General features: G+C 36.0%; 1 protein-coding gene across 2 annotated transcripts in view; it reads right to left on the reverse strand.

Moving 5' to 3' along the window:
• Positions 1-1,843: 1,843 nt before the first annotated feature.
• LOC120522963 (solute carrier family 22 member 15-like) overlaps positions 1,844-25,647 on the reverse strand; it is a 51,814-nt gene continuing 28,010 nt past the window's right edge. For both annotated transcript variants that reach the window (XM_039743817.1, XM_039743816.1), the window contains 8 exons: positions 24,996-25,125; positions 20,226-20,432; positions 16,544-16,684; positions 14,378-14,463; positions 11,166-11,286; positions 8,640-8,712; positions 3,741-3,929; positions 1,844-2,516 (listed from right to left, as the gene is read on the reverse strand). In XM_039743817.1, the coding sequence (XP_039599751.1) occupies positions 2,445-2,516; positions 3,741-3,929; positions 8,640-8,712; positions 11,166-11,286; positions 14,378-14,463; positions 16,544-16,684; positions 20,226-20,432; positions 24,996-25,125 (1,019 nt within the window). In that variant the 3' untranslated portion in view covers positions 1,844-2,444. The remainder of the gene's footprint in view (positions 2,517-3,740; positions 3,930-8,639; positions 8,713-11,165; positions 11,287-14,377; positions 14,464-16,543; positions 16,685-20,225; positions 20,433-24,995; positions 25,126-25,647) is intronic.

Below are 25,647 nucleotides of genomic sequence, written 5' to 3' on the forward strand. Positions count from 1 at the left end.
TTCAGCTTCATGTACATACTAAATATATTGCACACAATACTTGTTTGTCCTATGTGCCTAGATAGCTTTTAGAAGCGACCATTGCCAAAGGCAGTGTGCATTGAGTGAGTAAATTTATTATGACAAAGCCAAGGCAATCGATTACAAAGTAGTGGAAATACTTCTAAATCTGATTTCACGTTAAATCGATTTTTCTTCTCTGAGCTGCCCCACATTGAGTGTTGATTACATTAACCATTTCTATGTTACCCAAATACCATCCCATCTTTTCCAGAGTTTAAGCTTATCTCTCTATCACAAAAACATCAGGACTTTCCTTTATTGCCATAACATGAACTGGTTGTAATTTGCTTTAGTGAAGCACACAAAAATAAAACATCAATACAAACATACAAGATAAGGATTGCAATTAATCATCAGTCCCCAAAAGAAACAACCACTTTAACAGAAACTTGCATAGACGTAGCAGAATATTCTCTGACCTGCTGATTCCAATCACAAATTGCAGAGCCTGTCCTGGCAGCAGAGGACACAAGACAGAAGTCAGTCCAATTAAAATTATTAATCAGCATAGCACACATGTTTTTAACATGTGAGAGGAAAACCAAAATTCTACAGGAGAAAAACAAAAAACAATTGCATACACAAGAATAACATGCAAACTCCAAACTGTCATGAACAGATTTATGATTTTCTTTTTCAAACTGTTCCATGGACTTTAAAAAAAGATTTACATGCAGTTCTTGGGGTTTTTAAAAATCAAGGAATCTATTGTTAATATTTATTTTTGTTAACACTTTAGGTACAGCAAAAAGGAATCTATTACTCATTGACTCTTATGTAACAGTACCTAAAATGTAATCTTTTTTTTTTATTTTTGCCTGTTTTACCAGTGTAAAATATCATTCACTTTTTTAGGCAGCACCCTTCACCCTTTTGCTTTTTTATGGGTGCTGCTGTTCTTGGGTACTTTTCTTAATGGCCACTATACCACTGCTAGGCTTGATGGCCAGAAGTGTGCAGCAAAGATCATCACTAATGTGATGTCATAAAGGTCAGCGTCCCACGCCTCCTCACTGTCCAAGACTTGAATTCATGAATGAATAATATCCACTGTCTTTCTTATGGGCAGTTTCTAAGTTACTGGGTATGATGACCTTTTCTGCCATCTAACTATGAACGTTGTCTTGCATTAGATTTTGGTTTACAACATACTGCTCTGTTCTTTGACCGCAGTTTTGGTTACACGTCACAGTCTTTGCTTATTTAAATTTAGTCTTCCTGGTTATAATCCCTGCATTAATTCTGATCAGTCTGTGTTATTTCCTGATTCCATACTCTCCTTTAAGAAAACAAATATAAAACGTGAATTTCTGCTTGAGATTAATAATGTTTTAACCAATCTAAATCAACAAAGAAATGTAATTAGTATAATATGATACTATATTATATATGTGTCTTTAAGATGAGTATGATGATCTGGAGTACTCCAGATAAGCTGGCAAAAAAACAATTTGCATAGTTTCCAAGGCCAAAAGACCACTCAGCCCCCACTAGGCATTCTACCTAACATAAATGTACTTATGTCATTCCTCATTGTTTCCCGGCTTCATCATACAAGATTCAATGCAGAGGGTCTCAAGTATAGCCAGGGCACCCTCCTTCATTCAAAGGAGGCAGCACAGCAACTCCATCAGGTGGTGAAATAGAAAGGAAAAAAAGATAGTAAAGGTCAAAACAATAAGGTGATATTACTTCTGATGATGTAAGACTGAAACATTACCACTGCATAAGAATAATTAGGACACAGAATAAAAATCAATGACAGAACAAGATATATATATAGTATTGAAGGATTTATTATCCACATTGTTATACAATCCGCCTCTTCAAAAGCCAGATGCCTTGCACCATGTGAATTGCACAAGAAGAGAATTACAATCATTGCACATTTTACAGACTTTCCACCATGATTTTCATAAGAGTATAATATACACCTCCACATTTTAAAATTGCCACCATTCCCGGTAATTGTACTTCCTTGTTTGACTTTAAACGAGCCACCTTCCTTTAGTCAGAATTCAGCAGTTTCTAAACAATAGTGAGCAAGTACAAAAATTGACAATGCACACTATAGCTCAACCATTTCTAATTAATGCCTTATTTACCATCTTAAGCATTCCTACATTCATTTTATAGGTACTAACTCAGCCCCTTTTATAATGCTACATTGTGGTTTTACTGTCTCATGATGACATACTGTGTCTTACACAGTTATCCAAACTCCAGAAGCATAGATCTTTGCACCATACTGCCCAAACACGCTTCACAAAAGGGTATGTTACTCTTGTGCTCTCTTTCCAATTTGTTTACACAGAACACACATTTTGATTCTAGCTTCATGACCCTTTGCAGAGTTTATCCTTCAATCTTTTCTTTATTTTTCATTTGATCATCTGGGTTTCTTCATCACAGTACTCATCGTCTGTATCATCAGAACTTCTGTCAAAATCATGCTATGAAATAAAGACAAAATAATAAAGATGAATATATTCATGTGTAAAAATTCATTTCATTTTCCATAATGTACTTTATAAATGCTTAACAACACTAGAGCTGAAATCCTTTGTCTTCTTAAATATATAGTCAAGTGATCAGTCCCTACAATCAGAGTGTCTTGATAACCTTAAAGGAAGTAGCCAGGCTAAGTTGCAGTAGGCCCACTTGTTCATATTCCCACCAAACAACATTGTGGTATGCTATTAAGCTTCTGAGTAATGGTTATATCATTTCTTTGTAATTTTTTAATATAATTTCTATAGCAATACAAACTGGATAAAAATGACATACCAAACAAATAGTGACCACCCCCAACTTGCCTGCATAGTGTACATTACCTAAAAGTACACAATATAGTGAACAAGAACTGCTGAAAAGATTGCATTGAGTTAAAGGATTCATGATCCTTGGTGTGAATAACCGATTCCTGGATTTTCACATACACTGTCCCTATGTACATAGCAGAATTCTGCTAGTTTTTTTCATTTCTTTCAAGATTTTTTGACAACCTGGATTAGGTCCCAGCATAGAAATTACTGTGTGGCAGCACCCGGAGACAGACACGTCTTGCTTATCAGAAAGGAAGAAAGAGCATTACAGTGAATGGGGTAGCAGATTTGACTACCAATGGTTGATATGTGGCAGCAATAGCATTTAGTAAAGCATATGATGACCCTAATGGGTATTATAGAGGAGAGGCTGGAGTTAATCTTAAAATTGTGAACATTTAAAAGGGAGTAGGGGCATAGGAGTTTAGTAATATGGAGCTTATGGGAAGACAGTCCTAGGACTATCGAGCAGCATTCCTGACCCTGGAAGTAGTCCAAAATGTGGCATCTTAAACTTATCACAATAAACTAGCTGGGGAGGAAAGTTTGGGATAAATGCTCAAATGAAAAGAGGAAGAGAGGCCAGGGTGTTAAAATTATAAAGGAAAAAGAGAGAGATGATATATGAAGGTTGTGCAGTGGGAAGATGTCGAGTAAGTGGACAGCCACACAACAGGTACATAGGAACTCACCTGTGCAGTTAGACCTAGGAGTGACTACAAGCGTTTATTGATTTACTTTTGTTTACTTTGATTGTACAATTTCATTTGCTTTCTATTAATGGCATTACTCTGGGTTCAAGGAGATAACACTTCTTTGTTCACTATATATAGAGAGAATTATGTTGCTTACCATTTCATTACCAATATTTTGCAACGATAATGTTTCCATCCCAAGCCTTCTGTAATTCTCTTCATATAAATCCGATATAGTCTCTGGTAAAGGCATGTGGAGAGTCTCAGGCAAAAGAAAACATAGGACTCCTGCTGATAAGCAAGCAGCTCCAAATATAACAAAAGGGAAGTACCATTCTATTTGGCTCTAAAAGAAAACAAAGCAGCGATCTAATTAAATGCCAAATCCTGGTAAAAATATACAGAATAACTGAACAGCACATTTTTAAATACTAAAAAGAATTAAGACAAATAAAGCAATATACAGTATGTGTTTATATGTGTGTATTTTTGTGACACTACAACTGAAACATTTTAATTACCAGATAAGAATCAGAAAGAAATGATGAAATGGGGCTCAAACGAAATTCTGTACTCTAAAGGAAATTCCACAAAAAGACCATGTTTTAGAGAAGTATTATTAATTCAAAAGACTGATGTTAGCACAGAAAACGTCTTAATCTGAAGGCTCTTAACAGAACATGTCATTCCATCATTGGCTGACCCTTGTTCTTTATAAAAAGGATCAACAATGGCAAGAACACCAGGGTTCATATCCTAAGACCTCCCTGTGTGGAGTTTACACAATCTCCCTGTGTCTACATGGGTTTCCTCCAACTGTCCAAAGACATGCAGGTTAGGTAAACTGGCGACATTAAATTGGCACTACTGTGTGGGTGTGTGTGTTAGCCGGGTAATGGACAGTACCCTGTCCAGGTTTTGTTCCTGCCTTGTGCCCTATGTTAGCTTGGATAGATTCCGTGACCCTGGTCTGAATTATATGGGTTAGAAAATGACACGAGTATACCAATTTTGTAAAATGTGAAATTTTGGACATAGCAGACTAAATGCAAAAACAAAATGTCAACTTAAACAGCATGTTCCATTAAAAGCATTTTTTAATAATAAAAGTTATTGGTAACGAACACCTACAATTTGTTATTCAGCACAAGGTAAAAAACGACCCGGTTTTAGAGGTTTATGGTTGAAAATGTTGTCCTGCTGGTATGAATTTGGAATGTGCAGTATGAAGAACAGCTGTTTAGGGATTATCCTCCTCCACATATGAATGTACCCCTCAATCAATGGTCACTTTTCAGTTAACATAAAGAGTAAAGATGAGTTTACAATAACAAGGCTCACATGTCATCTTTGGTAAACAGCCAACACAGTGTAGGCAAGTGAAGACGCATAGCTTCTAGAATCTATATTGTGTCAAAATATAACATCTCTATTCGTCCATCCATCCACCCGCTATATCCTAACTACAGGGTTACGGGGGGGTTTGCTGGAGCCAATCCCAGCCAACACAGGGCGCAAGGCAGGAAACAAACCCCGGGAAGAGCGCCAGCCCACCGCAGGGCACACACACACACACCAAGTTCACACTAGGAACAATTTAGAATCACCAGTGTACCTAACCTGCATGTCTTTGGACTGTGGGAGGAAACCGGAGTACCCAGAGGAAACCCACGCAGACATGGGGAGAACATGCAAACTCCACGCAGGGAGGACCCAGGAAGCAAACCTGGGTCTCCTTACTGCGAGGCGGCAGCGCTACCCACTGTGCCACCGTGCCAACCCATCTCTATTCAAAGCACAATATTTCTGTTAGCCACAAATCTGTTTTATGATCATCTAAAATTTGTAGCCCAGCCCAAATGAAACCAAGATTGTCTTAGCTCAGTACTGACCAAAACTTGAAAATGAGCAGAAAAAACACCAACTTCTTTTTTTATGAATACAAATCTTTTGCTATTTTCAGCCCCTATAAAATAACACAGGAGTGAATTCTCTTCCAGACATCATTTCATAGTAAGGTCACTGAAAATGGAATGTCATTTCTTGATATTTTATGTGGATACTATCCTTATTTTATTTTGCCTTATATGTGAAACTAGATGAATCTTATTTATTTATCCTCCTAAAGTAGTAAATTTCATTTTGGGGAGGTAAAACAACTGAGCAGTGTCATGTTAAAATTTACATTGGGATATATTTTCTAAATATTGCAGACTTCGCTTAGTGCAAAAGCACTCCCTTTCAAATAGAAATATCTATGTTGTTTTATGTTATCATTGGGGAAACATAGTCAATAGACATTCCTTCACAATACTGTGACTTCAAAAGTAAAACACTGCGGTCCAATGCTTTATTACATGCAAAGAAATGAAGGAAACATTTTGCTGAAAAAAAATTACTTTTTTTAAAATGTAAAAATGAAAAATACGTAAATGCACACCACATACATACTTATCTTTGTATAGCAAATTCTGTTGGGTCGAGTTTGCAATATACGCCTTTGTTATAGTTATATCCTAATACACAGATAGATGGCTCTCCAGAAGGATTCAAATTCTGTTAAGGGATCACCCAAAACAAGTCACTCAGCCGACACTCTCATACTATCTCAATACATTAAACACAGTATTGTACATCAGGGAGTTCCCAGCCCCAGAGGACCACAGGCTACGGTTTCTAAGTTTAGTCCAGTGGGGTAGGGGGGTGCTGGGTCCCAGTGGATGCACGTTTTTGTTTCAACTAAATTTGTCAATTTGATGGTAATTATTGTTGCTTTCAAGTAGCCTTTTTGTGCCGCATTTTAGTTAATTTGCTTGTTATGTTTCTTTTAGTTATAAAAAGTTGCATTTGCAGTTGCAAAGTTGCTGTTTTTAATTGCTTATGTTTATAACCACCTGCCAATTAACAATGAAATAACAAATGACAAAGGAACCAACTAACTCCTCATTTAACTTGGTCCCATCTACACATGTATAAATTTGCCATGAAAATTCTATTTAATGACATATTTTAAAAGATAGAGAAGAGTGAAGTGCTGAGAATCACTAATCTGCCCCTGGCCACAAATCATTTAATTAACACTACCAGAAAAGAAAAATCTACAATACAAGATTGACCTGATATGAGAGAATGAAAACACTAACAAGCCATACAGCTACATAACAAGTTCTCTTTACTCAAGGATCAACTTGCAATTAAGCAACTGGAATTGCACTTGAAAACCTGCAGTCACTACGGTCTTCCAGGATTGAACTTGGGAAACCTTGATATCTATTTTTATACACTCAATGAACAAATTATTAATAACACTATATTAATACTGGGTAGGGTCCCCTTTTTTCTCTCAAACCAGCCTCAAATCTTTCTGGCATGGATTCCATAAGATGCTGGAATATTCCTTTCATGTTCTAGTCCATAGTGATAAGATTGCATCATGCATTTTCTGTAAATTGGTCAGCTGCACACACTAGGGGCAATTTAGGATCGCCAAAGCACCTAACCTGCATGTCTTTGGACTGTCAGTTGCACATTCATGCTGCAAATTTCCCGTTCTGCATTCCAAGGTGTTCTATTAGATTCAGATCTGATGACTGGGAAGGCCACTGAAGAACACCGAACTTACTTTTTCACATGGTGTATTATCATGCTAGAAGTAGCTATTAGAAAATGGGTAAACAGTGGCCATTAAGGAACAAACATGATCAGCAATAATATTCAAATAAGCTGTGACATTCAAGCAATGATTGACTGGAATTAACAGGCTCAAAGAGTGTTTCAAGAAAACATTCACCACACAATCACACTACCACCAGCAGCCTGAACTGTTGACACAAGGCAGGCTGGATGCAAGGAGTCATGCTGTTGGTGCCAAATTCTGACACTACCATCTGTGTGCCTCACTTGGAATTGAGATTAATCAGACTTCAACTATTCAGTTTTGGTGAGCCTGTGCCATCTGTAGTTTCAGCTTTCCATTTTTAGCTGACATGGGTGGAACCCGACATGGTCTTGGGTAGCTCATTCAACCTCAAGGTTCAACATGTTGCATATTCTGACATGCTTTTCTGCTCACCACAGTACTACACAGTGGTTACCTGTGTTACTGTAGCCTTTCTGTCAGCATGAACCAATCTGGATATTCTCATCTGACCTTTCTTGTTAACAAAGTGTTTCCATCAGCAAAACTGAAGCTCACAGGATGTTTTTTGCATCAGTCATACTTTAACACAATACAGAGACATTTTTGAAGATAGTAAGCTCTGTTTATTAAACTGAACATTCTGTGCAGAAGACAAGTTAAATTATCAAATAAAATCACTAGCAAAACGTTTTTTTAATTTTTCACCTTTTTCTCCTTCATTTTTTTAACAGATGTCCACACTTAATGACTATATAGTTACAGTTCTGGGTATCTGTGAAGAGAAATTCTCTGAGAGAGACCAAAGAATGAGTTCCTAAAATGCAAGAATGGATGAATAGCTGGACAAATAAATGAACAGACAATTTGGTCTTGGTGTTGAGGGTTCTCATCCTGGGTGCATCCTACATGGAGTTTTCATGTTCATCCATTGTCTGTGTGGGTTTCCTCTGGGCGTTCCAGTTTATTTTCACAGTCCAAAGACATGCAAGTCAGGTGGACTGATGTTGCTAAACTGACCTGTGTGTGTGTGTGTGTACCTTATGAAGGGCTGGTGCCCTGCCCAGGGATCCTTCCTGTCATGTACCCAATGAATTAGTACCAGCTGCCCTGCAACCTGTTCCAGGATAAGCAGGTTTCAAAGAAGAATTGATGGATGGATAATCTGGTCTCAAGCCACATCACAGAACAGTATTTTATAGTACTTTTTCTTTTATTTTATACTGGAATATTGTGAAATGTAGAATACAAAACCAATACACTGGACATGTTTGTATTGATGTTGATCTATTTTCTGCCACACAATTAGCTCTCAGGTTACAGAAGGAAAAAAAAAAGACATCAAAAACTACCTCATACTAGTAGTTATTAGCTACATTTTACACAATTTTACTGGAGATAAAAGGAAAGTCAACTAACCAGTAAAGGCACAAATGGTGAAATGATCCCTCCTATCCTAGATGCCATGGAACACACGCCCATTCCCATATTCCTATAAAAAACACACACATTTAGGATATGTTGGTACTTCTATTGCTTTAATTAATCCATTTCAATATTTTTAAATCTTTTCCTTGAATATGAATTTAACATCCTCATTAAATGTATAACAACAGGTATTTAAAACAGTGGTCTGCAGGGTATTGTAAATGTTGTCCAGATTAACAGATACCTAAAAACCTTAGGAACAGAAGATGATTTTGGAAATTTACAGTTTGTCTGTAATTTCTCTTCAGTAAGACAGAATCTTGTAGCAAAGCAAATATTCACCATCTTCCTACAATTTCTCTTTTACCTACAGCTCAGGTCATTCCTCAAAACATGTGGCATCTCCATCATCCCCCTTCTTATTTCATTCTTTTTTCAATTTTGTTTTAACAACTGGTTTTCAATTGAGTGCAGTATACCTATCTTCAGGATGGGGGTAAAAAGCCTCTCGCTATTTCAGTCAAGTGTAATTTAGATCTGCACTCCTACTCTGCCTTGAACTAGTATTCAACCCTTAAAGAGTTCAAAAACTGCTCCAAAAATTCAAATCATCAGTTCGTTCAATAAACAATTGTTCATATAAATGTATACAACTCCTTTAAAATGATGTTTAATGGGTTTAGCCCCAGACCCTATTTGTAACTTTTGCTCTCTTAAAGTGCCTGAATCCTTTTTAAAATGTTTTGGTTTTGCCCTCCTGCCGCATGTTTGTGGACTTCCATTTCCTCCTTTCTTTCACTCATTTTGGATGTCTTTACTCCTTGTTCTCCACAGCATTGTTTATTTCTTGATTTTTCATCATACCCCTTTTCATGTTCTACGAAGAAATTGAATTCAGCAGGTTTTTCAACTGGCATCTTGCTGGGAAAAGCAGACCAATGTCTAATAAATTCTTGGAGCTTTCAGCTGCTTATATTAATTTCTCTTCTCTATCCATAATATCATATTTAGAAAAATGAGTTGCACTTCTTACAAGTCATTTATTTTGTTCTAAAAGGATGGGGATTCTATTCCCTTTTAGATCTGGGACTTTTCTTATCCTTTATCTCTCTTTAAAAATAATAACAAAAAAATGCTATGGTTTGAGGCTCAAGGAAAGTGTCCAGACACTGGAAACAGATTTAAATAAAAGTAAAGTAAATGAACTGTGTAATAAAATCAAATATAATGCCTCAGACTAGAAATAAAAAATATCTGGGCTACCTTTAAATTAAGAGATGAAGCATAACATGTGCTTGAGTGTCACTGTCCCTCAATTTCTATTGCAATTTAAACATAATATAGATTAAAAATGTGAAGTAAATATGAGACCACTCAGACTATTTTCAACACTTTCAGCTAGTAGTTCACCTACTGTCTCAAAGTTATTAAAACCAGACTGCACCAGTTTCATAAAAAAGAGACAGGAAATAAGGCATAAAAACCACACTGAAAATTTCACAAGTTGGCTGGGATAATTTTGAAGGCAAATAGTTAAAGGCTTGAAATGATAGATATAGATTTCAGATCTGGCAGTATTAGTAAGCCAAAAGTATCATGGGTAATCTGCCATAATATGTAGGCATTATGGGAAAATTACAAGAAGAAGGATGAGGAATGAGGAAAGTGTATCGCACAGTTGAGGACAGTATGGCATTGCAAACAACAGGAAAATGAAGTATGTGAGGTTAAATGCACACTGAACACATACATAAGCAAGATAAAAAAAAAAAAAACAAACACACAATAGAAAAGTCTAGTGTCCAGAGAATGTGAACTAGCTTAACTTAAGTAAATGTGCTATAAATTTAGAGAAAAACAATTACATCATGCATAAAAATGAGAACTCATAAAACAGAGAAATCTGCATATAAAGTTTGGGGCACCTATAAGGACATAATTTTGCAAAAAAATTACTAAAACTGTTTCAGAATTCACCATTAGCTTTTGTTGGGACAGGAAGGCAAAAAAAAATAAAATGAAGAGAAAGGCAAAACCGGCAGTAACCATGATGTTTTCACATTGAAACACTGATCGCAAAGCTCCCCAAAAACTTCACTGCTAAGGGACAAATATATGAATGAACATGCCCAGCTAGTACAATCCATAGCAATGGACATCAAGGAGTCTCCACATCCCAAACATATAGAGCATCTTTAACATAAGACTGGAATTGTGAAGCTGCAGGAGGTGTGATGCATGAACGAAAATCTGCAAAGAATAATTCTGGTACCTTGTTGAATTAATGCCATAAAGAATTAAAGCAATCTGTGGGACAAAAGGGGATCATAACTGATATTAGATAGATATTTCTAATAAAATGGCTCCCAAGCATATACTGTACATACTATAAATGTATCTAAATTGGTAAACATGAGCATACATTTACAAAATGTGATCTAATGTAATGTTCTGGTACAGTTATTATCTAGACAGCAACATTTTTTACTAAAAATATTTTGATGAGGATATATTCACCTGACTACAGTCGGGTATAGTTCTGATGAGTAGATGTAGACAATATTGAAAGCAGCACTGATGGCAGTTTTCCCAAGCAAAGACAAAGATACAGTGTTTACAACTGCAAAGATGCCAGTTTCTAAAAAAAAAAGAATAAATAAAAAGGAAAAAATAAATTATTATCTAACAATTCTTTTAACTTACCTAGCACCTTTGTACATTATCCTATGGGTATTGGTGCAGAATGTGTAAGACAGGATGCCCTTCCTGATCCCAACCTTCGTTTGTTGCCTTTTAACAACAAGCAGGAGCAAAGGTGGCCTTATTCTAACACTCTCGTCACATGATTAACATGAAGTTTGTACAAAGGCTGAAGGCCTGAAAGCTGGAGAAGGTGAGTGAGAGGTAAATTTTTCATAAACATTTTTTGCAACCCCGCGACCCAATTTCGGATAAGCGGAAGAGGATGGATGGATGGATGGATAGATGGATGCAAAAAAAAAAAAGCATTTGATTTACACGTGGCTGTCAATGAGTTTAAAACTCGAGCTGAAATGTCAATCGACAGAGAGTTTACACGTATTCTTGAATGGTGCAGAGGTAAGAACTGCTGCCTTATAACCCGAAGGTCCCAGATTCAAGACCAGATACACTCTGTGTTTTGAGTACTGAGCTGCTATTATTATTTCTACAATATAATAAAAACATACATTTGATTTGAGTCTGTAACACCCAGTGTAAATTTTGGCTACTTGTAAAAGTTAGCGCTTGTTTTTCTTATTATTCAGTTTTATTCTCTCAGTGACGTTCACGTAGTACAACGAATTTGCCTCTACCTCTTTGAATTGATGGCATTTATCTCCATTCTTTTCACAAGACCAGCGCTGTGGCTGATGCTTGCTCAGAACTATTTGTTCTACCAGCAATCAAAGATACAATGTTCCATGACCGCTATCAGACTGGACATAGGCAGGACCGTAGCAACAGACAGCTTCTTCACATCACTTTCGCCGGCTAATAGACTACTGTAACGCAACACAATTCTGCTTGGCACCATAAGTAAAATGGGACTTCCACCTGCAGCTGCAACTTCCAGTTCAGTACCCGATCAATTCGCCACACTAGTGTTTAGATCTGACAGTGCTGTGCTGACAGTGTATGCACCCAAAAAGAAGAAGCCTTTGATCTCAGCCTGCTCACATACCAGCCACGGCACTGCTCTTGTGAAAAGAATGGAGATAAATGCCATCAGCTCAAAGAGGGAGAGTCAAGTTCATTGTACCACATGAACGTCACAGAGAGAATAAAACTGAATAATAAAAAAAAAACAAGCTCTAACTTTTACAAGTAGCCAAAATTTACACCGGGTGTTACAGACTCAAATCAAATGTATGTTTTTACTATATTGTAGAAATAATAATAATAATAGCGGCTCACTACTCAAAACACAGAGCACCCGGTCTTGAACCCTGGACCTTCGGGCAAGAAGGCAGTAGTTCTTACCTCTGCACCATTCAAAAATAGTTGTAAACTCCCTGTCGATTGACATTTGAGCTTGAGTTTTGAATTCATTGGCAGCCACATGTAAATCAAATACTTTTTTTTTCCCTTTGGTTATAGTCTTGAATAAAAGCGAACATGTTTATTTGATATTTGGACTAAAGTCTTCACACATTATACACTTCTCGTCATTATTAGTATAACATGAAAAAAAGCTCCTGCTTTAGGTATGTGCGCAGCATTTCTTGCATTTCCTTTCATCCTACACTTACCCAGATTAAATGCATGTGTTCCAAATAACAATATACTGTATTATTTACTATATACAACTCCAGGCAGATCACACGCAGATAAGGAGCCATGGCTTCAGTTGGGAGAACTTTTTGCCCGCGAGCTGAGCACCGTCAAGTTGGGGGATGGGACTGCTTGGTGCTGACTGACGCATTTACAAAACAAGTTGCTGATGGAGAGGTGTGAAGGGATTTAAGGTGGGCTGGGATTATGAGTTTTTTTGTAGGCTTCAGGAACTGTAGTGTTAACAAGCTTCTGTGTCCCTGCGTTATTGTTAAAAAGTTTATTTTAAAGTAACAACTGGAGTCCACTGTATAATCCATGCAATAGTCTAGATGAGGACTCGCCAGTGAGTTATATAACTTTAAGATAACTTTCCTTGACATGTACTGTACACTCTGTGTTATACAGGCTAACATCCTATTAACATTTTTCATTGCTTCTGCACACTGTCTAGATGTAGATACTTCATGAGTCCACTTGACTAATAGGTCCTTCTCATAAAATTGTACTTTCAAGTTTCAGACCTCTCACTGTGTATTCAAATGTCAAATTTCTACTTCCTATGTGTAATACCTTGCATTTGCTTATATTAAATTTCATCTACCACAAATCTGCTCAAACCTGTATCCTGTCTAGGGTCCATTCTATATTATTCGCCCTACCACCTAGTTTTGTATCATCTGCAGATTTACCCAGCTTGTTGATTATATATTATCCAGATCATATATTCTTGTCCAGGTGGAATGCAAAATGCAGAGAAACAATGAGAACATGGCTGTATGGTGTCTGTGGTAAAGGTATTGGAAGAAACCCAATCCAATACAAGGGCTTTTGAAAGGGAATATTTAAAAGATATGTAGCGGTGGTTTGAAAGGTAGTCTGCAGACAGCAAATTCAATCTTTGCTTTAGGAAGTGATTGAGAAAGATGAGGCACTAAATGTAAAGTTAGATGTCAGTAATGGATTTGTTTTTGAAGTTCCTTTACTTAAGTGCAGATGGTGGTGTTCAGGCACAGCAGTGACTGCAAGGGTTAGATGTACATTGAAGGAGTATGACGAGAAACATTTTATGAAAGTTGTGTGAGGAATATGTAGGTTAATATGAAAGAATGGGCCCTATCCCAAAAGGATGCCAAGGACCATGAAGAGTGGAGTAAAAAGATCTGGGGGATGAGGGGTTGGGGAGATTGGCAACTAGCTAACGGAAAATGGATGGTAAACAAGTGATGATGATGATGATGATGATAGTCATAAATTCTTTAAAATAAAGCCTGAGATGTTACAATTGCATGATAACATTTCAATTTTTAGCATACTGTTTACAATGCATTATGAGAATCCTTGCCTATGCTTAAAATAAAATGCATTATTCACATTAAACAATTCTTGACAAACAAAACTCACTTCTAAAAACACAACTAAGAGGGCCTTTGTACCTTTTTTCTTTGGGAGAAACATGATCGCAAAGCAGGTTATTCCTCCCAATAAAAAAAATCCCGCTAAAGTCCGTCTCCTTCCAGACCTACCAGATGATATAAAAAATAAATAAGTAAGATGGCTTTAGAATTTGTTTCTTTATTAATTGTACAATGCTGAATTACTTTGCAGTTCCCCACTATAAAAATTTCTTGAAAGATATCTTACAGACACTAAATTTGCCATCTGTGAATGTGTATTACCTGTAATGCGATAGGCTCCCTCTGCCCCAGAACCCTGCACTGGATTAAAAAACTGGATGAATGTGATGGCATTCCAACTAGGAATACTAGGTCCTTTAGATTTTTTGTTGATGTGACAGGCGCTTTTTCCATATGTCCCAAACAATTAAAAAGAAACACATAAAACAGATGGTTGACACAACATAACTTAATATTCTCAAACCTGCCAAAACAAATTCAGGGTCTTAGTGAGTTGGAACTTACAATTGCAGAACTGGGCGCAAGGCAGGAATCAGATCTTGCCAGACAGTTTGAAACTACCATTTAACTTAATTGGCACATCAATGGTAATATAATAAGAAAACATGAATACCCACAGAAAAACACACAATGATGGTGTGAGACAGAAGCCTAGGATGTTGGGTCCATGGGGCCTCAGTGAAAACCACCATGCCCTCTATACCTAGATGAAAAAGGTTAGTTTAGAAGAGTGTGTTTATATTTAGTCTGCTGTATAGTATGGTGAAAAAATGCACACCCTTGAGATGTAATGGTCTAACATACTTTGATCATATTTTATAATTCAAATTATGGTATGTCTTCAACAACATTTACCACTCTAGTAGGAAAAGTAACGCAATATATACTTCAATGAATGCAATCATCTAATTTCAAACACTAAAGTGTGTAGAGATGATTAATCCATTAATGTTTACTCGTGCATGCAATACAATAGAGAAAAAAAGTTGTACTTATCAGAATGAGATTGATTAAAAAGCCATTTCCAGAGCTTAAGTTGAACATAAATTCACACTAAATAAGAATATATTCAAATGGAAAAAATTCAAGAGCAGAAGTGACTGTTTTCCCAGATTCTTTTTAAAAATTGGCTTTATGATGTGTTTGAAGTCTCATGGTAACCTGAAGGTATCATCCAAGGTTCTATTACCCCTCTAAAGTGTATGCTGAATTTCATGGGTTTAAAGTCATACATTGACTGAACAGCTTTAATGCCGGGGACACAACACCTGTGCTTGAGAATGCTGCTGCTACGCAAGCAGTGTATGGACTGTACTTGCACATGTACTTTAAGTAAATCTGTAGGATTTCACCAGGTGCCAGCGCAAAAAATCATCATGGTGAGAAAACAACATCTGATTTCGCTGTGTTGTGAGTTAAGGGAAGAAAAACGTTGAACATAAAAATTTTTTGCATTCTGATGCCGTTGCAAAGGTGTAAAAAAATGCAAAAGTGACACATAAGATGGTATGTGAGACCTTTAAATGTATTGCATCATAACAATGGGGAATATGCGATGCTTGTACTGCTTATGTGAGAAATGGATGATGGAAAACAGCATGAAGACATTCGCATGTCAAAATTTAAGGTCAATGATTTATTTCACTGCATTAAACTATTTGTCAAATATGGAAGCACTCAGATTTACCTTGTTAGAGCTGCATTGTGGCTTGTCATCACATGTTGATGGCAAACAATGATGCTGATGTCAACATACCAAAACTCAAACACAAACTCCTCCCATATTTTTGCTGGTACTGCAAATCGTGCATGCATCACTTTAATTTCTGACAATGTGCTCAGAACTTTCTGAAGCTTTCAGAGCATGAAATATAACCCAGCCCTAAAGGTTACTAGGCAGAAACCTCTCCTATACAAAACAGCATTATTTCAAAGTGTAAACAGAACTATAAAATCAAATAATCAAATTTTGGAATTATAAAACAGAACTTAATTGAAATACCACACTCTAAAGTTATCTGTTTTAATACTAATTGTGAACATATGATAAACAGTATGATACCAAATCTTCATTTAACTTTGAATAGATATAGGCAATTCTTTTGTTAAAAAACCATCCCACCACCAGATAAGATACTCAAATAATAGGCTACACATTTACAGCATATAATACAAATCACTTACCATTTTCGACCTATTAAATAAATACATATTGGATATGCCGGAACTTCAGCTATTCCTGACAGTGCTAAATTGACATAGATGTTTCCAGCCATGTTGCCTACATTTAGTGTGAGTCCATAGTACACAAGGCTGCATACAAACCTGTAACAAACAATCCAAGGGATGCAAATAATAATTTAGTAAACAGTCAACATTTTCAAAATTCCAGTAATTATATTCAAAATGTAATAATTATTACTACTATTCTAGTCTGTTACCTCTCTACAATCAGTCATTGGTTACAAATTTTATTATAAATGTGACAATGTCAGTGTAACTCTTGATCAACATAAGCATTAAAATGCATATTAAAATGAGGTCAGAAACTTTGGTTTTTGTTGCTTTCAGTGGCAACAGTATTTTACTATAACCAATAAGACAATCATTTATTACTCTTAAGATTGTGATTTTTCATTGTGCAAATTCTTCTATTTAACATGGCTGCTTCTAAATTTAAAGGAAACCACCATGATGAATTTTGGCATTTTCTAAAACGGAAAATTTCACTTTATTCTCAGTTTAGGGACTGTTTTTAGTCTACTCAGTTTTATATATTTCCTATGTTTGGTAAAAGGCAAAGCACTTTTGCTGAGAAGGCCGCAATGTGAATGGAAAACACTGTACTAATTAATACTTTACCATTCACACTTGTGGATGCTACTTGGCAATTTGCTTAAGGAAACTCTCAGATAGCAAAAGTATAAACATAAACTGAAGAGACTAAAACAGGGCACTAACCTGAACAGAAAGACAGACCTCTTCTTCACACGGGTTTATTAACAGGTATAATCTAGCTTCAGATAATCAGTTTGGCTGTTAAGACAAATGGCACATTTGTAGTCGTCTAGTAATGAATTTTCCACCTTTACTTTAGAGAACAGAGTAAGAATAAAAGACATGCTTGTCTCTACTAGTCAGTGTTGCATTTTCTACTGAATTCACTCTAATGTCACTTTGCATGCCATTGTTATAAAAGAAAATCCACAATAGTTCAAAAGCTGATACAATATTTGAAGAACTCTAGACAATATCCTCTACATTTATCTAAGCAATTACTCTGAATGATTAATAACATCAGGATCTGTGAATAACATAACACATACTAGATAACCACATAACACTTGAACTCTGACCAAGAGGTTTGAAAATTCAGCTTATGCAAGAAGGTGCATTTTTAAAATTCTATACAATGAAGTTGGGAATGGCAATCTGTGACTGTTGGACTTGAAATTGACAACCTAGTGCATAAATGCATAAAAACAAATACCCTAAAGAATGCATTGTATGAAGACACTACAATATTCACTATTATTTACATATGAAAAATAATTACTTTTACACTTTACTTGTTTCACTTTGCATTAACACATTTTAAATGCCTAAAATATATCAACAGATGTACATGTACTGGTAAGAAAACTCATTACTTCATGTTCAAGTGAACTTTATTGGACAGTACAATGACACGAAATGCTGTTCCCCAGGACACTGGTGCAACATAAAACAAAATACTTCTAATTGCTGCAGTGAGGGCCATATACATACATACATTTATACATAAATATATCTGTAAAAATGTGCAATTAAGCAATGAAATAATACTGTACAATTTTCATAGCAAAATCAATGTAACAGTGCAACATAGATTACACATAGACAGGACAGTTGTAAATATTCAACATTGGACATAAGGAAACATATGATTGGTAAGTGGCAGTAGTTTAAGGGAGCAGATATTCAGTTTGTGTCATCACAAGATGTTTTAAAAAGTCACAAAGAGTAGGCAGTTAATTTTTATCAGAAGACAGCCGCAGCATTTGATGCTGTGCAGTGATTAAAGTCTGAATTGAACTTAAAGGGAGAAAGAAACTATTAAATAGTCTGGTAGAGCTGGTCAGGAAACACTGACACCTTATGCCAGATGGCAGAAGAGCAGTTTGTGGGATGGATGGGAGAGGTCATCCACTATGTTGGAAGCCTTGCAAATATAGCATTTTTTAAAAATGTCCTGGATGGAGGGCAGAATGATAATGTTTCAGTGCAGACAACCTGCCGAAGGGTCTTCCAATCTGACACATTACAATGTCATACAATTGGCCAGGACACTCTCTGTAGTGGCTTTGTAGAAGGTTATAAGGATGGGAGGAGAAAGTCTGATCCTCCTTACTTGCTGCAGATAATAAAGATGCTGCTGCACCTTCTAGATCACAGTAGAAATACTGAGAGTCCAAGTGAGGTTCTTTGAAAGGTGCACACCCAGGAATTTAGTGCTTCTGACTCTCTGCACTGTGGAGCCCTCTATGTAAATGGGGGTGTGGTGGGTTTTGGGCATTCTGAAGTCAACAATAATCTATTTTGTTTTGTCCACATTTAGAGACAGGTTGTTGACCTTGCAGCAATCTGTAAGCTGATCCATCTCCATCCAGTATAATGTTTCTTCAATGCTCTTTATGAGGTCCACCACTGTGGTGGCATCAGGAAACTTGATACTGCTGTTTGAGCTGCACTTTCAGGGCTGTCATAGGTCAACAGCGTAAACAGAATTGGGCTAAATATTCAACCCTGGGAGGCACCTGTGCTCAGCTTGATACTGCAGGAGATGTTTTGTCCAGTGCAGGTTTTCTATGGTCTTCCAGTTAGGAACTCCAAGGCCCAGTTGCACAATGAGGTGCTGAAGCCAAGCTGGAGTAGGTGTCCTTATTTTTCCAGATAAGAAAGGGACAGGTGGCGGGCAGAGGAAATAGCACTCTACATAGAGCGGTTTGTATGATAAGTGAATTGAAGGCCCCCGTGTGATGGGAAATTCAGTTTTCATGTGTTTTATGCCCAGCCTCTTAAAGAACTTCATGATGGTCAATGTTAGCACTATTGGTTGGTAGTCACTGAAACATGACACTAGACTTCTTTGCCACTAGTTTGAAAGTGGTAGCCTTAAAGCACTTTGGCTCAGGGAGGTGCTGAAAATGTCAATGAGAACATCTGCCTCTGCTGGTCTGCATCATCCCTTCAAGCAGCACTGTAAATGTTTACTCCTTTGGTCTCTCAAGAAGGGAAAAACATACAGTGTTCCCAAAACCATTAAGAGTTTACTCTTTCACATTTTGCTTATCGTAATTGGTGAACAAGGAAGCTTTCCATTCTGCAAGTCTGCAGCAGCTACTTTTTGGTACATTTGTAAGTGGTAAAAAGGTCATTCTTAAGTCCCTGTGCTTCTGAGTTGCTTTCCCGTCAAACAGTGGATGTGCTCCATATATTTCAATAGTAAAAACAGGAAAAATAGTTATTGAAACCAATTTATTCGAGATATTAACCAGAATAATTTGAAGATTGCCATGCTATTCTTACCGTACCTGAAATTCTGTGTAACGATTAACTGTAGCTTGCTCATTTACAATTAACATTAAGGGGTATGAAAAAAATGCTTCCTCATCTCAAAATTAGATTAGACAATTAATTTGTACACCTTTCCATTGCCTTCAAGTATATAAAAAGCTAGCTGTCATACAAATACAATATACACACGTGTAAAAACAATGCAGAAAATAAAATGTGCAACACACAACTGTACTTAAATAGAAAAATAATTTTTTTCCTAAATAAAAAAAAAGATCTTCTCATACTCAAACTCTGAATCTTGACTCACCATGCATACATCATGATTAATGTGCGCTTCAGAAGAATCCTGTGGCATATAAGATCTAACACATTCCCTTTCTGATTTTTAGAATAGTGTTTAAATGACAGGATACAAGTTTGCTTTCCATTTTTCTTAGCAATAAAATTGAGAACTGCTTCAGCTTCAGTTAGTCGCCCCTGAGAATAAAGCCAGCGAGGAGATTCAGGGATGAATCTGAGCATGGAAACAAACAAAATGAAAATTTATTATGTTTGCCTCGTATCATACTGCAAATTACTTTTGGTCAAACAAATATCCCCATAAAACTGTAGAACATAAATGAAATCATGCAGAGTTAGGAAAAAAAGTCCTTCAAAAGACTAAAATAGCATATCATAACACAGGAGGTTAACTAATGAACACATATAGATGACAGATGATATGTATCTCAATATGGAAAAGTAAGTATAAAAGATCCATCCATCCATTTTCCAACCCGCTGAATCCGAACACAGGGTCACGGGGGTCTGCTGGAGCCAATCCCAGCCAACAAAGGGCACAAGGCAGGAACCAATCTTAGGCAGGGTGCCAAACCACCGCAGGACTCACACAAACACACCCACACACCAAGCACACACTAGGGCCAATTTAAAATCGCCATTCCACCTAACCTGCATGTCTTTGGACTGTGGGAGGAAACCGGGGCGCCCGGAGGAAACCCATGCAGACACGGGGAGAACATGCAAACTCCACGCAGGGAGGACCCGGGAAGCGAACCCAGGTCTCCTAACTGCGAGGCAGCAGCGCTACCACTGCGCCACAGTGCTGCCCAGTATAAAAGATGTGTGTCACAATATGGAAAAGAAACAGAATAAGCTTGAACAGAACTAAATGATGCATTTTTATAGCTACCCTAGGCCTTACAGTGCAGCTGCATATAGGCTTGCACTTTCTGACCTCCTGGCCATTAAGCTTTTAATATTTTTAGGAGGAAAAACAATAAACTGGGAGAAATTTCTTTACTATTTTGGTGTTAACTCACCATTAAACAACACTGTCAAACATGCTGCAAATGCAAAGTAAGAAAGGATATGACCCTGTCACAGTAACTGAAAAAGCAGGATGTTGGAGGTGTGATGGAGTCACCACAAAAATGTATGCTAAATTGGGATGAAGAAAGAAACAGACTGCATGAAAAGTGTAGTGAGAAAGTCACGGAGTCAAAGAGTTAGATTTTTTTTTTAAACACAAAAATCTGATGTCTACTGTTATAATAAATAGGAAAACTAATCGGTGCTCCAACATTATGTAATTTGTAAGGGTGAAAAAAATGATGCTTAGATGCATTGCAATTCACTATTGAAGGACTCTCATCAATGCATCAATTAGACTTTTTATATGGACTTATGAATAATTGGAGATTATTTGCAGTACAATACATTTCAGATTTAAAAGATACATTTTGAACAAAATGATAACTAGAACAGATAATAGAGTGCCTCCTATAGCAAATGGTTGCAAAACAATGGACAAGGAATTAATTATACAGTGTCCTCCATAATGTTTGAGACAGAGACATATTTTTTTCCTTGGTTTACTCTGCTAAAAGTAATAAATATGACTACTTTAAGATACCAATTATTGCTATGTCTGAAACATTATGGTGCCCTGAAATTGGGGGACCACTTATAAAAAGTGTTGTCATTTCTACATGGTTGTAACCGAAATGTATGCAAATAACCTTAAATGAAAGTCTGCAATGTGCACTTCAATCATATCTGAATTGTTTGATTTGTAATCAAGGGGAAAATTTATAAGAAAATTGTGTCTTTGTCACAAACATTATGGAATGTACTTATATTTTTTTTTTAGAAAAAACCTAAGTGAAAAATTGAAGATTCATTAAAAAAACCTAAAACACACACAAAGTAAGCATTAGAAACAAAAATTGTATAAACAAATACTGTACATACAGACACAAAAGCAATATGTTTTTGCATAACACAGCTCACACAAGATCCAGTCAATCAAAGTAAGCCTAAGAGCTGAATGGATAACAGCTGTAAATATGGTAAAATAATTTTAAAAAAAAAGTAGAAAAAGGTTTAAATTAACTTGTGCTTTGGTCATTAAACAACACACAGAGCTGGCAAGAAATTAATTGCAGTAACCAGTGTGGAGCCAATAAATACAACTATCACAGGGAGAAAAAAAAACCTATTAATCCTACAGTGAAAGGGCAATGCACGCAAGTACAGCATACTCTCAATGTAGTCTCCCTCTGGGCATGATAAGGGACACCACACGAGCATTTTAATGTGTATACATAGTTCAACAAAATTATACCCAGATAAAAATCCACACAGAAAACATATAATAAAATTAAATGTAAAAAACAGGCAAGTTTGTAAAGCAGGGATTTATTCACATGCATTGCAATGTTCTTGGATTAACTATATCCCCAAAATCAGCACTAGTAAGACAGGCACATTTACGTTATGTTAAGTGATCACGCTGAAATTTATGTTAATTTAAACAACAAATTCTACAATACAGGAACATGCAATGCTGGAAAATATACTAACATGTTAAGAAATCTACCAGTTGGTATTTCCATTTATTATTGCATTTTGTTAAAGGATAACTTTTGTATTTTTCAAATTGAAGTAATCTCTTCACAATATATGGTAACCCCAGCCAATTAACCTCCATGTTAAAAGTCAAAAACAAGCTAGGGTTTTTAAAAAAATATAAAAAAATTATTCCCTTTAGAACACATTTTTTATGTAGAAAATTAATGCACCCCCCACTTCCACCTCAAATGTCAAAATAATTTATTTAATAATAACACAACAGCATGAAGTTGATATTTTAGCTACGCCAAACCAAAGTTGTGTATTGATTTGTCTGCTCTGAGATTTTGGGTTTTACCCATCTTGAAACTCATTAATATGAGAATAGTTTGTGTTCAGCTTGGGTTTGTGACACTTAGTGCTTGTACAGTGCAGCATATGTCAAGACAGGGACATTATTTTGGTACTTCCTTGCTCTTTGTTTTATAATATAGAGTGCACTGTTTTGCACTTACCTTTCAAGACCAGGGCACTTTTGACAAGATTTTAGTGTTAGGACATCATGCTTTACCTAACCTCTAATAGGATTTCTGTTTTAACATTTCTGGCTTTATTTGCCTTGGTTCTTGCTAGCTTCTCTAGGTTTTAATCCCGGCTTGTCATTAGCCTTTTTCCTGTCCAATCCCTTAAATCTGTTTCCTAGTGACTACTCCACAAATTGCCAACTGATGAGCATATTCACATTTAAATCCAGCATGAAGACTCGGTACTTTAGTTTAGAATATTCCAAGTAGTGCAGGTATAGCTATACATATTACATTTCTGTTTGTTAGTCGTTTCCACAAAAATACAAGGCTGACAATCATTGCAAACATTTACAACTCTTCCCTATTCGGTTTCTCTTCCTGGTATCCTGCTGTGTCATGTGAAGCCTATGATACTGTATACATTGCCAAGATACTACTCCTGCAAATGGGAAGTGTCAAAGAGAAAGACCCTGTGGGCCTTGGAATCCAAAAATTCAAGGATTTATTCTTCAAATTAGAATGTTCAGAATATGTTGGAGCAGATTACCAGAATCCTAACTTGGACTGTAATTTTGTCTCTCGTGAAAGTTTATTTTCTCCTGGAATACTGCTGACTGGAAATTTTACTTTCCTCTACTTCACTATCAACTGACCATAACCCAGTTGTAAAAAATAATTTGTCAATTTTTATAACACACTTATTCAGGGTAGCAAAAGCATACTACAGCAGTCTGAGGGTTCAAGGCAGGAACAATACCTGGACACTGTGCCAGTATAATTCTGGATGTCACATATAATGTAGGATATTAATGTTAATTGACTTGTTATAATTTTATGTTAAACATATTGAAAACTGCTGTTTTATTGTGTGTTCATCATAATCAGTGTGCTCATATCTTCACAGCTGGAAATTTGTGCAAGAGGTAAGATTTTTCTCAGTTAAGAGCACTATAAAAATAATTATTTTGAATTTAAATGTTCCAGAGAACTATATACTGTAGTACAGTATTGTGGAAACTGTCTTCCAACCTAAAGAGTTGGGAAGACTAGTAATCGATACATTGAGGGAGATGTGTAATAAGTAAAACCTAATGAGTAATAGGGAAAGGACACATAAAACTAATTAGTTATTAATATTGAAGAAGGAAAAGATCAAATTACAAAATGTAAAATTCCACTTTTAAAATAACATTAAACCTCCAAACATTTTTCTACAATCTACACACATGCGTAGATTTAGTGAACAATTACTAATTTTTGAGTGATTCTGCACTGTGAATATGTTAATAACTTTCTTAAAAACATGTAGTGAACTAAGCTAAAAAATGATAAACTGAAAATTTTCAAATGTTAATTCATTACTATATTATACACTTATACTTTTGGCAACACAAAATAGTCACACAATTTTAGTTGAGAATAATTTTTTACCGATTAGGTTAAAACAGCATAAGATTAAAATGCTTTATCTCCCAGGAGATACATTTCATTATTGATGTATATCTTTAGGCTCTTTTTATCTGAATGTAGACCAGCTTAATTATGGCTAAACGCTAGCAAGACCACAAATAATTACTTCAATGTTTTTTTTTCAAATAGCAGATAGTCAAATCAGTAAGTGTCTGAGAAATGCCCAGATATCTAGCACAGAGCAAGAGCACCAACCACAATAAAAAGTTACACTTTTTAAAACTTACAGTGATAGTGAAAGCACAAGTACAGCCTGCACATTCACAGCAAGAGCCAGAATTCTCCAGGACTGGATAAAATAGCCCAATAATGCATAAATGGAGATTCCAAGTGCAAAAAAGATGTTAGCCAGAGAACCTAAAGAGATGAGCATAAACAAAACAAGTGAGAAAATGTATGCATGGTTTAACTTTCAGGTCTGTTCAACCATATGATAGCTGAAGTACTTCACATTTTAGTTACTTCACCCAAGAGTCATTTATTTCATTTTTGTTTATTAAATATTTTTGTAACAATTAGTCTCATTCAAAACTAACATTATCAACAGAATGCAACTATGGTATATGTGTTTGCACACTACATTAAAAACATGTTTTTTAACATTACTTTACAATTTAGTTAAAAATGTAGCCTAAATGGGCTTATGGTAGCATACTAGCTTTCTTATACAGCAGATTCCAATTCAAGCAGTGTAAAAAAAATGGCACTGATTTATATGTGTTAGTGGTGGAGGGTGTGTGAATTATATTTAAGAAAATTGGACAGTAACATTTTTCAAAGTAAACCCAATAGAGTAGTACCCAATAATTACCAAAAGAAGAAATACAATGCACATCTATTTATTATTAATCAAGACATAGTAATTCATTAAGATTACCT

Source organism: Polypterus senegalus, chromosome 2, assembly GCF_016835505.1.
Source record: "Polypterus senegalus isolate Bchr_013 chromosome 2, ASM1683550v1, whole genome shotgun sequence".
In the NCBI taxonomy this organism is placed as follows: domain Eukaryota; kingdom Metazoa; phylum Chordata; class Cladistia; order Polypteriformes; family Polypteridae; genus Polypterus; species Polypterus senegalus.